This window comes from Muntiacus reevesi, chromosome 11, assembly GCF_963930625.1.
Source record: "Muntiacus reevesi chromosome 11, mMunRee1.1, whole genome shotgun sequence".
Taxonomy (NCBI): Eukaryota; Metazoa; Chordata; class Mammalia; order Artiodactyla; family Cervidae; genus Muntiacus; species Muntiacus reevesi.
In genome coordinates, this window is record NC_089259.1 from 80,076,660 (window position 1) to 80,091,182 (window position 14,523).

Here is a 14,523-nt window from a genome sequence, read left to right on the forward strand (position 1 = left end):
AAGCCTATTTATACCTCTGTCCATTGAACACCTCTTCCCGGGGATCTTGGTGACATCTCAGCGTGAACTCTGGACTTTTCCCCTACATCTGGTCCTCTTCTTGCATCCCCCGTTCCAGTAAGTCTGCTGACTGTGCCTTTACTTGTTCAGTCCAGAATTCTGGGTGTCATTCCTGACTGCTTCCTTGAAGCTGTGCATTAAGCTCGAAACTTCATTGGTGATTCCTCCTCATGTCACTTGAGCTGATCTGTTTCTCCTCATTGCCACTTCACCTCCTGGTACAAACCCCCGTCATCTCTCACCTCGGCTGGTTTCCTTGCCTCCAGTTTTGCACTTTTCTCAACTGGGAGCGACACGGAGGTGTTTCTAAAACACAGACGTCGTCATTTTTCCCCACTGCACGCAGCCCTGCGGGGCCTCCCGTTTCCTTTCTCGTGGCTCAGGCTGCATGGCTCTGCCTGACTGATTTCTTTTTCTGTGGATTTTCCTAGTCCTGCCTCAGCTACAAAGTCATACGCCTACTATGGATTTCACTGCCAGACATGTGTGTCCAAGTAAAAAGTAAATCCCTGTTTCTTGACTTAATCTGTCTTCAAAAATATTATCAGTATCTTCTCCTTTAAAACTACTTCCAGGAATTTTAAGATAATAAAATAGAAAATCAAGAGAAGTAGCCAAGTGTGATAGCTGTGATTGACAGCTGCTGTCTGAAGCCTTTATGGTTAATTATTTAAGGAAGTAACACTGGAAGTATAAATAATTGGGTGGATGTTTCCTTTTCATAAAACAAAATAAAAAACAAACATTAGCAAAGCAGAACTGATTTTCCTATAAAAATGTATTGTCCTAAAATTTATCTACAAGTCTTTCACATATATCAGAATAGAAAAGATCTACTCTCTTAAAAGCAGGCATTTTCAGAAATACATGTGAATTATTTTTATATTTGAATACTGTCATTTTAATTTAATTTCGCATATTAATGTACACAGTGATTTGTTAAGTGTTCAAAGACATTTAAATACATCAAGTATTTAAAGTTGAGTGGAGCTGGAAAGTTCACACTTTATATACCAAAATATATTCATATTTTAGTTGTTGAAAACAAAATTAAGCATTAATGCTCCTAGTATTTACCTTCATTGACTGAAATAAAACCCCACAATATAAGAACTCTGAGTTGAGTTTATTCAGTGTCTTACTGAGGACTAGCCCAGAAAACAGCCTCTCAGACAGCTCTGAGAAACTATTTCAAAGTAAGAGAGAAGCCTGGATTTATGTAATTTTTTTTAATAACAAAAGATTACTGCTAATCACAAAGAAATAAAGAAAAGACATCTAAATTAAACGATTTTAGTGCTTTTCTATGTACGAGGAGGAGGTGCAAGAATCTGGGGCCATTGAAATCTTTCCTTTCCACATTCTTAAATATCTACTGTAAGGAGTGATTCATATTAGCTTAGAGAAGCTTTCTATAGAATAGGCATTTAGTGCATGTTTTCTTGTTAGCATGTATCTATCCGTGGTCTAACTAGCATGCAAAAAAAACCTAAGTTTTAATGTGTAGAAACATACTATGTATGCTTACGTTTATAATTACTTTACCTTTTAGTTGACTTTTTAGTGTATTTTCTTAAATGTGAAGTTCACTTAATACAAATTGATGGAGTGCACGCTGTGGGCTCGGCTCCATCCTGGCCTCTGGGTTTCCAGCTGTCCCTGTGGGACAGTCGTTGGCTTGGCCTCAATGTCAGCAACATGGATCTATACGTGCTCAGCTGTGTCTGACTCTTTACAGCCCCATGGACTGCAGCCTACCAGGTTCCTCGGTCCATGGAATTTTACAAGCAAGCATGCTGGAGTGGGTTGCCATCCCCTACGCCAAGGGATCTTCCCAACTCAAGGATCGAACCCACATCTCTTGCGTCTCTGGTGTTGGCAGGTGGATTCTTTACCACTTACATGGGATGGAGTGTAGTGTGTGTGTGTGTGTGTGTGTGTGTGTGTGTGTGTGTGTGTGTGTGTGTGTGTGTGTGTGTGCGTGCTCTCTTGTATGTGGGCAGGGTTGGGGGAGAAATGTACACAGTACATAAAAACAAGTAAATGATTCTCTCTCATTAACAAGAATATTTCCAGCAAGATAAGATGAAGTGCCAAAAATAAAAGAGAAAATAAGAATATAAGCCTAATAAGGACTTGCTTTTCTTTCTCTTCTGACAATATAGCAGTGAGATTTGGTAAGAACTGGCTAACTTTATAGGTATAAGTATGGTATAGAGAAATGGGGGATCAATGTAAAGTATTGTAAACAAAATTTACAGTCGATAAATATGTCTAGTCAGAATATAAACATGCAGACTTAAAAATACGTGTTTCACTTCAAGATTTCTTATTACCTCTCTGATGGAGAGTGTTTCATTTCCCAGAGATTCAGCAACCAGGTAGTAAGATGCTTTTGAAGCATGGAGTGCTAGTGACTAATTGCATAGTACCATGATTAGGATTTCTTTAAATACATATTTGCTGCATTTGGTTTGGGTCAGGCATCATTTAAGGCCCTGAGGGAACTAAACATGAACAGTCCCCAAGCTCAGAGAAGTTGGAATCTAAGATATGTGTGGCTCTGAAGGGGGAAAAGAAGCCCTCTGTGGTCAGAGTGTCGAATAAAACGTGAAAATAATTGCCTTCAGTCATCAGCTTGTATTTATAATTTTTAATAATAACAACCCTGATATTAATTCTTCCTCGTGTTTTCAGAACCCTTCGTTAAAGAATGCTGTGGGCACATGATCTCTAAACAGAATTTAAAGCTACATCATTATAATCTTTCCCCCAGAATAATGTCGTATGAAAACAGGCGATGATGAGGTTACCTCTGTTCTGTGTAACTGGGGGGTCTTTATTGGTGGATTGTCGTTACCCAGGGTGGCACCAGATGGTTTTCACAAAAGGAAGTGGTTTCTCGGAGACCATCTTTGGGAACAGAAAGTTGGGGGGATCGGGCTGCTCCCTGTGTGGGAACTTAGGAGAGGAGGGGTGAGCTGTAGGGGCCCTCCCTTGCTGTCTCATCTCTCCTTTCTACCCCCGCCCCACCGCCCCCTGCCAAAGAAGGGTAGAGGAAAACTTTCTTCCTCCCCAACAGAATCAAAGAGAAACTGCAAATCTCTATTGGTGTGTTATTCAGAGACCTTTCTTTGGCCTCAAACTCTCCCATCCAGACTAGACATTATTATGAAAGTTGCTAAAATACAGAAGGAATCAAAACCCCAGACATTACATATGAAGCGCTTGCTTTCAAGTTCCTGTATCTGATAGCTGGCCTGGGTGAGTATGTAAATGATGCTGAGAAACCGCCGGAGGATGGTCATTTTTTTAAAAGATGAAAAAAGTCTCCTCTAAGTTTCAGACTTAGGTTAGTAACTAAGCATGTTATCAAAAGGTATATGTGTCGGGTCCGGTTGCTCGCCGCTCAAAAGCCAAAAACCAGGCCAGCTGGTGGAAAGGAAAGTTTGCCTTATTTCAGATGCTGGCAACTTGTGGGGGAGAGAGGAGTACATCTGTCCACTCCCCCTTCCCTGACACACGGGGCTGAGAGCTTTTATAGACAGAGTCGGTGGGGAGGGCTACATGCAGAAACAGCGCAGCCGTCTCTGACAGGCGCCCGCAGAGCGGTCCTCAGCGGCCTGACCAGCGTCATTCTGGTCATTTCAGGCACAGTCTTCAGTCCCGGGCGCACCTGCCCCATTTCTCCGTGGTCAGTTCTCGGAACTGGGGCAGCTCGTGTCCTGGTTCAGCCTGGTCATCCTCCACCTGGGGTTTCAGTGTCTATAAGACAGCTCACAGGATGTGGCTCAGAACATCATCTATAGCCCTTGAGAAAGAGCTAGATGTCCTTGATGGTGCTTAATGACCCTTATTATTTAGTCTCCTTAGACTGTTCTCCTCTGTTGCAGCATTTCTCACTGCTCTGATTAAACTTATTCTTTGACGAAAGTTTTCCGCAGAAAAAAGGCAGACAGAGGACATGGTTGGGGGCAAGGGTCATAGAGTCCTGCTCTGTTTCAAGTGGAGACGAAAAACTGCGTTTCTCAGTGATTTTCTTCCTTAAAAACCGTTCTCTTCGTTGTAGGAGCATACACCTTTGTTCCTTGGCTTCTCAGCTTTAAAAGAGGAAGAGCCCTAGAAGAAAAGGAGAATAAGATTTTGGTCAAAGAGACAGGCTACTTCTTTATCTACGGTCAGGTAGGTTCGACCCTGCGCCCACCGCCGCCGTCCGATGCCCCCATTTCGTGCTGACTTCTGACAGAGTTCTTTGGTTTGTTTCCCAGGTTTTATACACCGATAACACGTTTGCCATGGGACACCTAATACAGAGGAAAAAAGTCCATGTCTTTGGGGACGAACTGAGTCTGGTGACTTTGTTTCGATGTATTCAAAACATGCCTGAAACACTACCCAATAATTCCTGTTACTCAGCTGGTAAATAATAGTTCTATATACATAGACAGAAAGATAGTCCTCAGTATACTGTGTGGTTTTTGTGATCTCGAATGATAAGTTAGTCTGTTTTGATAGAGACAGATGCAATCATTACTTTGGATTTTAATTTGATTATTAGCTAACTAACTAATAATAAGTTTGTCATTTTTATATACATTTAGAAAGGGCAGTAGCTTCACAGTGATCCACTCTAGAGTGAGCTGTGTTTTCTTGGAGCTGTGAGAAGAGTGCTCGCGTCGTAGGAGAATGAGGACCTGGGCCAGGCACATCCCCCGTGCTCCCTGCTCTAATCCTCCTTGAGGAAGCGGGTGGGGCCTGAGACACAGAGAGGTAGGCACATCGTCCGGGGCTGCACGGCTGGCCAACTGCAGAACTTGGTTTCAATCAGCCAGTCTGCCCCGAGCGGGAGTCAGGGAATCTCGCCTCTTCTTTCCTCCCTCCTGTGGAAGAAATGCCCTTTGGCCAGTTTTGAATGTCCGGTCCAGAGGCACTGTTCTCTTCTGGGGTCACTGGCCACCGGATGGATACGGCTGGGATGCGAAAGGGTAGGAGTGAGCCTGCTTTTCAACTCAGGGCCAGAGGGCTGGAGAGAGAAGGGAACGTGCGAGCTGTCTTCACTTCAGGTCTGTTGGGCTGTAATTGCCGTCCGTTATTGTTGTTCAGCGGCTAAGACTTGTCTGACTCTTTGGAACCCATGGACTGCAGCGCGCCAGGCTCCCCCGTCCTTCATTAATCTCCCGGAGTTTGCTCAAATTCACGTCCACTGAGTCAGTGATGTCATCCAGCCATCTCAGCCAAGTAAATTGCCATCAAAGCCTTCATTCCATTTGGGGGTAATTTCAAACTAATCAAGGCCAGTACTTGAAAACAAGTTGCCTTAAACATATTTATTTCTCTCTGGTGGTTTTCACAGCTCCACTCATGACCCCAAGGAAGGTCCTCCCTTCCAGACAGCATGGGTGACAGTGTGGAACATGGAGTGCGGGTTGGCTGTGTGATCTGAAGCTGTATGTTCCAAAGGCTCTTACTGAGAAATGCACAAGGAATCAAGACAGAAAGGATAGCAAGACGCTGGTCATCCTGGACCTGCAGCCATAAATAGCTTTGACGGGGTGTTGAGGAAGTTTGCTTAGATTTGAATTCCCTAATTTTCATAGAGAACTGCTACCCTGCAGCCTGTGGTAACCAGTATTTCTTGTTGCAAAATATCTATAAATGGTGAGGTCACTTCAGCCTGTTGTTTATTTACATTAATTAGCACTTAGAGCTTTACAACATACTCCTTTATAAATTTTTCTGATCATCAGCTCCTCCATGTTACTTTCTAGCCTTATTTTTTAAGAATAAATAAATTGACCTTAAAGATATTTCTCAGTGCTAATAGCTTAGCATCACTTACAAAAAGGGTTCTCAGGTTTGCAGTTTTCATCTGTTCTAGAGCAAATTTGTTTAAAATCATTGAAAGCTACACATTGGTGTATAAAGTGTTTCCAGGAATGACCTGATATACTGAGTGTAGTTCCTGAGTTGCATTTTGTATTCCTGAATCACAGGCTACCTTACTGTAAATTAGGCACATGAAGATTAATTGGCCAGTTCTGAGAAGCTAATTGTCCTGTTACTTTTGATTATAAAGGCAGGTTACGGTCATTTAAGGAAACACAAAATATAAAGGGCTATAAAAAGCAATCTGAGTGACTCCTAATTCCATAGTCTGGACTCTACAGAGAGACTCTGCTAGCAGATGTGTTTTGTTAATAAGCGGCGTTTTGTTTTTTACTTTCTAATAATTCACACATTATATGCACATTTGAAAAAAAAGCACACTTAGGGCTACGCAGTGTGTGTGTATGCATATTTTTGTATTTTTATTTAACATTATTTTTTAAAGTTTCCCTTGTCAGTGAAGTGAAGCAAAGCCGCTTTTAACTTTATAATATTCCATCTTGGGATGTGCTATGATTTACTAAACTTTTTTTCTTACAGTTAGACTTTTGGTTCATATTTGGATGCTCCATTTTATCAACAGTAGGTGATATTGGGTTGGCATAAAGTTCCCTCAGGTTTCTCCATAACATCTTGCAGAAAAAACCATGCAAATATGTTGACCGACCCCACAGTCTGTTATAACTACTTCTGCTCATTTCTTTTACTATTTTTTAAAAAAAAACTTTAGGCAAGTAGGATAATAACTGGTCTAGAAACCCACTGCTGTAATGTGAAAAGTGAATGTCTGTGTGAAACCTTCTTCCCAAAACCAAGTCGTCGTCTTTAACGTTCTGCCCTCCCCTCTTCTTTATCTGCACAACGGCTTCAAGTTGTTGCCAATCATCCTTTGCAGGCATCGCAAAGCTGGAGGAAGGAGATGAACTCCAACTGGCAATACCCCGGGAAGATGCTAAGATATCCCGAGATGGAGACGGCACGTTTTTTGGAGCCCTGAAGCTTCTGTGACCTGCTCACACCTCGCCTGTGGCTCTTTTCTTCCCTTCTCTGTGCCTCTAGAGAGAAAGCACTTAACTGGAAATACCAGAAGGGAAACAAAGTAGTTGCCATAGCCTTTTCTGGGAGCTGTTTGTTTGGTTTGCTGCAACTGGACCAAAACAGGAAATTTAACAGACAGCCACAGCCAAAGGGTGTCATGTGAATTACGAGAACTAGAGCCCATTTACGGAAAAATAGAATTAGGAAGACTTACACTATAATGCCACGCTGAACAGCTTAGTGCTTCTTGCCTTGGAAGAAGCACAAGATTCAAAGGGGCGGAAATCGTTTCTTCCAAAATGATCTTCCACTGTTGGCTGTGCAACAGGGCCTGTGACTGTAGGACATGAAGACATTCGGGGGGAAATCTCAGGATTTATCCTCTATTTTTATGTTAAATACCCTCTTTCTTCTATTAATACTGAGGAAACGAAAAAGAAAGGTAGAGAAATCTTGCATTCTGTACATGAAAAAGTAACTGAACGTTTAAATTTAAATATCGTATTAGATAATCGGACTCAAAATAGGATACTGGTACTATTTAAGTCTTTTAGGTTTATTTCAAGTTTGTAGTTTCTATCTCTAATATTATATGTTACCCGCTAGAACACTCTGTGACATGTTTCACAGATGGGAAATCATTCTCTCATGTGCCTACACTTCAGAGTATTTTTTACAGCTAATTTCAGTTACTTCAGAAACTTTTAATATAATTTCAACTCATGCATGTAAACGTTCATTGAAAAAAGTAACCCTCGTGGTTTTTCATAAAAATAAAATCTGCCATAGAACTTAATAAATACAGTTGTAATAATGTAATATCATCTCCCTATATTTCCTTTCTTCTGTTTTAAACTGCTGCTATTGTAGTTCACATAGCCCAGCCTTTAGAAAATACTTATGTTGATAGCTTTACAGAAGTTGAGGATTAATTAAAGTTCTTGGCATCCTGAGTAGGGCAGACACCATGTGCTGTTCTAAAGATTGTTGTTGTTGTTGTTGTTCAGGCACTAAGTCGTGTCTGACTCTTTGTGACCCCACTATCACACGCCAAAAGACACTGTCCCGATTTTCAGTTTATAAAGAACCATTTTTGAGAATATCATAATACTTATCTTTCATAACATCATTTGTTTCACTCATCTTTTTAAAATGTCATCAGTTTACACAGTTTACTTCATTGTTCAAACAGATGGAAAAACAGACCCTTGTCTACACTAGTTTTCCCCAGTTTACATTAAAATATTTTTAAAGATATTTTTTCTAAACAAACGTGTTGGTATTTCGTGTCTAGAATTAAACTTTGTTCAGCATTCTGATTCCTATAGTTTCAGCGTTGGGTTAAAATAAAATATGTTCTACAATTTATTTGTTTTACAGTATTATAATGAAAAAAGAAGTGATAGGTGGGGTAGAAGTTTCGATACTAGAAGGAAGTTAGATTCTTAGTGTTGCTGCTAGTTGGATTGCCAAATAAAAAAACGTCAGTGCCTTTGCCTCATTTTTGAATTGTTTGTCTTATACCATTCATCTTTTGGTTTCTCTGTGTAACACTGAATGTTGTCATAAAAATTAAGTGCACAAAGCGAATGATATTCAATATCCTGTGATAAACCATAATGGAAAAGAGTATGAAAAAAAATGTATATATGTGTACAATTGAGTCACTCTGCTGTATAGAAATTAACACAATATTGTAAATCAATCATACTTCAATTAAAAAAGACTAAAATGATAAAAAAAATTAGGTGCATAAATGATAAAACTTTATAAAGTAGTGTGTGTATGTGTGTTAGTTTGTGATGTAAAGTATCTGAAATCATAAATATGTTTTTTTATTTCAGAAAGAATTTGTTTACTTCAATACTATATATATGAAGTTATATATTAAATATTTCTTAGGACCTGGGTTAAATAAGGGCTTCCCAAGTGGAGCTAATGGTAAAGGACCCACTTGCTGATGCAAGAAATGTAAGAAATGCAGGTTTGATCCCTGGTGGGGAAGATCCCGTGGAGGAGGGCATGGCAACCCACTCCAGGATTCTTGCCTGGAGAACCCCATGGACAGAGGAGCCTGGAGGACTATAGTTCATAGGGTTGCAGAGTCGGACACAACGGAAGCAACTTAACTGAAACACGCACAGGTTAAATAAAGATAATACGATGATGATAGACTTGGGCCATAAGCTCTTGTAATCTACAGCTTGCAGCATTTTGCTTTTTAAATGACTTAGCATATTTTGTCAGCAGATGTGGAATTCAGCCACATAAAATAGTTTTAAATTTTTTTACTTTCCGCTCCACCCAGCATTAAAATGTGACTCTTCTCTTCCTTGTAAGTGAAATTGTGAGGAAAATCAGACATTGGTTGAATTAAAGCTTATGTAACCATCAGGAAGTAGAATTAAATTGGAGAGAGAAAGACAAATACCATATGACATTACTCCTATGTGGAATCTAAAATATGACACAAATGAGCCGGTCTACGGAACAGAAACAGAATCAGGGACACAGAGAATAGACGTACGGTTGCCAAGGGGGAGGGCGATGGGAGAGCGATGGGGTGGAATCTGGGATTAGCAGATGCAATCTAGGATATAGATGGATGTAGATGGATAAACCACAGGGTCCTACCGTACAGCACAGGGAACTGTGTTCAGTATCCTGTGATAAACCATCATGGAAAAGAACATGAAGAAGAATGCATAACTGAGTCACTGCTGAGTACAGCAGAAATTAACACAACATATGTAAATCAACTATACTTCAACAAAAAATAAATTCACAAAAAGACTAGGTAGATACAGAGATCTGCGTGGGACATTCACTGCAACAGACAGTGCTCCTGCCCAGGTTCACCCTTCTCTCTCTTTCCTGCAATTGACTTTAGCAGAAAACGATGTTATCTTGGGATTTCCTACCAAAGAAAATTTCTAAGGCTTAAGTACATGGGCCCGGGCCAGATATTCTTCTGTCTTGAATCCAAATTCAAGATTCGTGATGCTGAATAACCACCCAGCTGTTGTTCAGTCACTCGGTCGTGTCTGACTCTTTGTGACCCTGTGGACTGCAGCACGCCAGGCCTCCCTGTCCTTCCCCAACTCCCAGAGTTTGCTCAAACTCATGTCCATTGAGTTGATGATGCCATCCAACCATCTCATCCTCTGTCGTCCCCTTCTCCTCCTGCCCTCAGTCTTTCCCAGCATCAGGGAAAGATCTTTTCCAGTGAGTTGGCTCTTTGCATCAGGTGGCCAAAGTAGTGGCGTTTCAGCATCAGTCCTTCCAATGAATATTCAGAACTGATTTCCTTAGGATGAACTGGTTGGATCTCCTTGCTGTTTAAGGGACTCTCAAGAGTCTTCTCCAACATCACAGTTCAAAAGCACCAATTCTTCAGCACTCAGCCTTCTTTATGGTCGAGCTCTCACCTCCATACATGACCACTGGAAAAACCATAGCCTTGACTAGACAGACCTTTGTTGGCAAAGTGATGTCTCTGCTTTTAAATACGCTGTCTAGGTTTGTCATAGCTTTTCTTCCAATGTTTTAATGTTTGCATTCATGAATGCAGCATTCATGGCTGCAGTCACCATCCACAATGATTTTGGAGCCCAAGGAAAGTGTGGACCCTGAATGACTGAGCCGAGCATCCCGAGGAAGTCATGGTGCACTCCTCACTGACACCTGGAGGAATCCCTCCATCCTCCAGGTTCTGCAGAGAAGGTCCTCCCAGGGTGCTTTGTTAAGGGCACGGCAACCTGTCAAGAGAAGAACTTAAGAATCCTTTTGCCCTTTGAATCCCAAACCAGGAGACATTACTCTGAAGACACTCCTGCTCTAGGAGACCACCAGAGAGCCTGGACGTGTTTGGTTTGGCCGCCATATTGCTTCATCATTTTCGAGTTGTTTTCTAATATAAACATCTAGACTTAAGACATGAAGCAGGACATTTACTCTTCCTTCAGAAATACAGCTGTTTTCTTTTGCAGCCTTGGAGAGGGATTATAATATACGTGCAATAATACTAAGAATCGTAAGGGCACAGCCTGGTGATATGTTTTCACAAAGTGGACCCCCTCCTGAAATCACCTCCCCAATCTCAGCACCCCAATCTCGCAAGTACCCCAAAGTCTGTCACCTCCTCTCTGACCTTCAGAGATCACCATTCCTACTTCGGTCCTTGAGGTAGAGTTTTGCCATTTGGATTTTATAGAGACGGCAGCTTACAGCATGTAAGCTTTTGAACATCTGCTCACCACTTTGTGAAACCCTTCCACGCTGTTTCCTATAGAGACAGATCATTCTCCTTCTTGGCTGAGTAGAATTTCATTTTGCGATTATATTACACTATATGTGTCCGTTTTACTATTGGGCTATTTCCCGTTTGGGGCTATTATGAGTTATATTTCTGTGAATATTCTCTGAACTGTGAATATTCTCTGAAAATATTTTGAGGACCCCTAGGTACCTATTTCTGCTGGATCTGTACGTAGGAGTGCACTTGTATTTTTTTGTTGTTTTTATTTTTTAAGCTGGAGTATAATTGCTTTACAATGCTAGTTTCTGCTATACAAAAATGTGCGTCAGCTACATATATGCACGTCTCGCCTCCCTCTTCAGGCTTCTTTCCACGTGTCTAGGTCATCAACAAGCTGAGCTCCCCGTGTTCTAGAGGAGGTCCCCACAGCTCTCTATTTTACACGCAGTACCATCTACACATCACTGCAGGCAGATTCTTTAGCTCCTGAGACACCAGGGAAGCCCCAAAGTGTCAGCCACTCGGTCCTGTTCAACTCTGCGACCCCATGGACTGGAGCCCGCCAGGCTCCTCTGTTCACGGAATACTCCAGGTAAGAATACTGGAGTGGGTAACCATTGCTTTTTCCAGGGGATCTTCCTGACCCAGGGATCAAACCAGGGTCTCCTGCATTGCAGGCAGATTCTTTACCGTCTGAGCCACCGGGGAAGCCCAGTGTATATATGTCAGTGTTACGGGAATGCATTGTTATGATATAGATTATGTGCCCTGCTTCAGTTAGTACTTCCAAAAAATTTCCTGAATAATAAACAATTTCCAGAAAATCACACAGAATCGGGCTATCCGAGACCACAATTCCCGGGGCTAGTTTTTTTTTTCCTTTGGCTGACTTCAGCCAGGCAGGTGCCCTCTGCTTTGCTGCAGACCCTGGGGCTCTCTTTGGCCTGGTGTTATCTCTCTGGCCTGTGCTAGGATTATGAATAGAACTTACTCCGGATTACCCGTGGGCTCATTCACTTCTAAATTGACTTGTCCATGTGTACGAACCTGATTCACTCTCACAGGTCCATCAAGGTTAGAGGGGCCCCACGGTCTCCAGGCTTCTGTGAGATCACGTCTCCTCTCCAGGTTCCCTTCTGGGGGGAGCGGAGGGCTCCACGGGCTGGCCTGGGGCCACGGACGACCCCACGCCGGGGACGGCTGGCTCGGCCGTGCCCAGGCCAGCGGGAGGCGGATGTCGTCGTCTCTGAAGCTCCGTCTGAGGCTGTCTCTGGCTTCCTCTGACCTCCCCACTGCCCCGTTGACTGAGTCCTCTGCACAACAGGTGAAGGAGCCGCTGTGCCTCCCAAGGTCACTAGACATTTCTGTACAAGAGGGAAAAACACGAAAAAAAAGGACAAAGAGGAAGAGGAAGGAGTGGAGGGAGGCAGGGGGGAAGAAAGAAACCTTCTCAATCTGTAAAGAGGTGAAACATACCCCAGAGAGGGCAGTTTGTCTTTCTTAGGGCTTCCTTTGTGGCTCAGACAGTAAGAATCTGCCTATAATGCAGGAAAGCCGGGTTCGATCCTTGGGTCAGGAAGATCCCCTAGAGAAGGAAATGGCAACCCACTCCTGTATTCTTGCCTGGAGAATCCCATGGACAGAGAGCCTGGCGTGCTGCAGTCCCTGGGGTCACAGAGAGTCGGACATGACTGAGCGACTGAACTGAAGTGAACACTTTATTGCAATTTTATTGATTTTCCAGCGCTGCTCCTTTCCCTGCTGGATACCAGCCAGGGCGCCTCACTGCACGCAGTTGCCGCGTCTCTGTCGCCTCCTCTGGTCTGTGCCGGTTTCTCGGACGGCCCTTGTTTTCCCGGTCCTACTGTCCTGAGGAGTTCTGGGCAGGTGTTCTGGACAGGATGACCCTGTTTGGATTTGTCTGGTACTTTTCTCATGATTCGGATGGAGTTATGATTTTGGGGGACGAACACCGAAGTGAAGCATCCTACTCATCACAGCGGATCAGAGATACATACATACATACATACTTTCTGGCCGGGAAGTAGCTGCCAAACTCTCAAGGGATTACTGTGAAATTCCTGTTTCTCGTTCCTTTGGAAACAGCCTGACCTGTGCTTGGTAGAGATGGCATACCCATGCACAACCACCAGAGGGAATGCTAAAACAACTAATTGTTGTTCAGTCGCTCAGTCGTGTCTGACTCCGTGACCCCACGAACTGCAGCACGCCAGGCTTTCCTGTCCTTCACCATCTCCCGGGGCTTGCTCAAACGCATGTCCACTGAGTTGGTGACGCCATCCAACCATCTCGTCCTCTATCATCCCCTTCTCTTCCTGCCTTCAATCCTTCCCAGCATCAGGCTCTTTCTAATGAGTCAGCTCTTCCTCTTCGCATCACGTGGCCAAAGTATTGGAGCTTCAGCTTCAGCACAACTAAAGTGAATAGTCTATTTGTATTGGGCTTCCCTGGTAGCTCAGATGGTAAAGAATTTGCCTGCAATGCAGGAGACCTAGATTCCATCCCTGGATCTAGAATATCCCCTGGAAAAGGGAATGGCTACCCACTCCAGTTATTCAGCCTTCCTAGGTGGCGCTAGTGGTAAAGAACCTGGCTGCCAATGCTGGAGACGTGGATTCAATCCTTGGGTCGGGAAGACCCCCTTGGAGGAGGAAATGGCAACCCACTCCAGTATTCTTGCCTGGAGAATCCCATGGACAGAGGAACACGGCAGGCTACACAGTCCATAGGGTCGCAGAGAGTCAGACACGATTGAAACGACTCAGCACAATGCAACTAAATGAACTGTAGTTGTTCAGGGGCGCAGTCGAGTCCACTCTACGGCCCCATGGACTGCAGCACACCTGCTCTCCTGTCCTACACTGTCTTCCAGAGTTTGCTAGAATTCATGTCCGTTGAGTCAAGGATGCCATCTGCCCATCTCACCCTCTGCCATCCCCTTCTTTTACCTTCAACCTTTCCCAGCATTAGGATCTTTTCCAATGAGTCAGCTCTTTGCATCAGGTGGCCAAAGTATTAGAGTTTCAGCATCAGTTCTAGCAGTGAATATCCAGGCTTGATTTCCTTTAGGAATAACTGGTTAGATCTCCTTGCAGTCGAAGGGACTCACAAGAGTCTTCTCCAACATCACAGTTCAAAATCAATTCTTTGGTGCTCAACCTTCTTTACTGTCCAGCTCTCACATCCATACATGACTACTGACTAAACCATAGCTTTGACTATACAGACCTTTTTTGGCAAAGGGATGTCTCTGCTTTTAA

The 14,523-nt window shown here is 43.1% G+C and overlaps 1 protein-coding gene across 4 annotated transcripts in view; it reads left to right on the top strand.

Annotated features, from left to right (window-relative positions):
• TNFSF13B (TNF superfamily member 13b) overlaps window positions 1-8,728 on the top strand; it is a 29,639-nt gene extending 20,911 nt beyond the window's left edge. For all 4 annotated transcript variants that reach the window (XM_065902108.1, XM_065902107.1, XM_065902105.1 and 1 more), the window contains 3 exons: window positions 4,130-4,242; window positions 4,329-4,479; window positions 6,842-8,728. In XM_065902108.1, coding sequence (XP_065758180.1) covers window positions 4,130-4,242; window positions 4,329-4,479; window positions 6,842-6,954 — 377 coding nt within the window. In that variant the 3' untranslated portion in view covers window positions 6,955-8,728. The remainder of the gene's footprint in view (window positions 1-4,129; window positions 4,243-4,328; window positions 4,480-6,841) is intronic.
• Window positions 8,729-14,523: the final 5,795 nt, after the last annotated feature.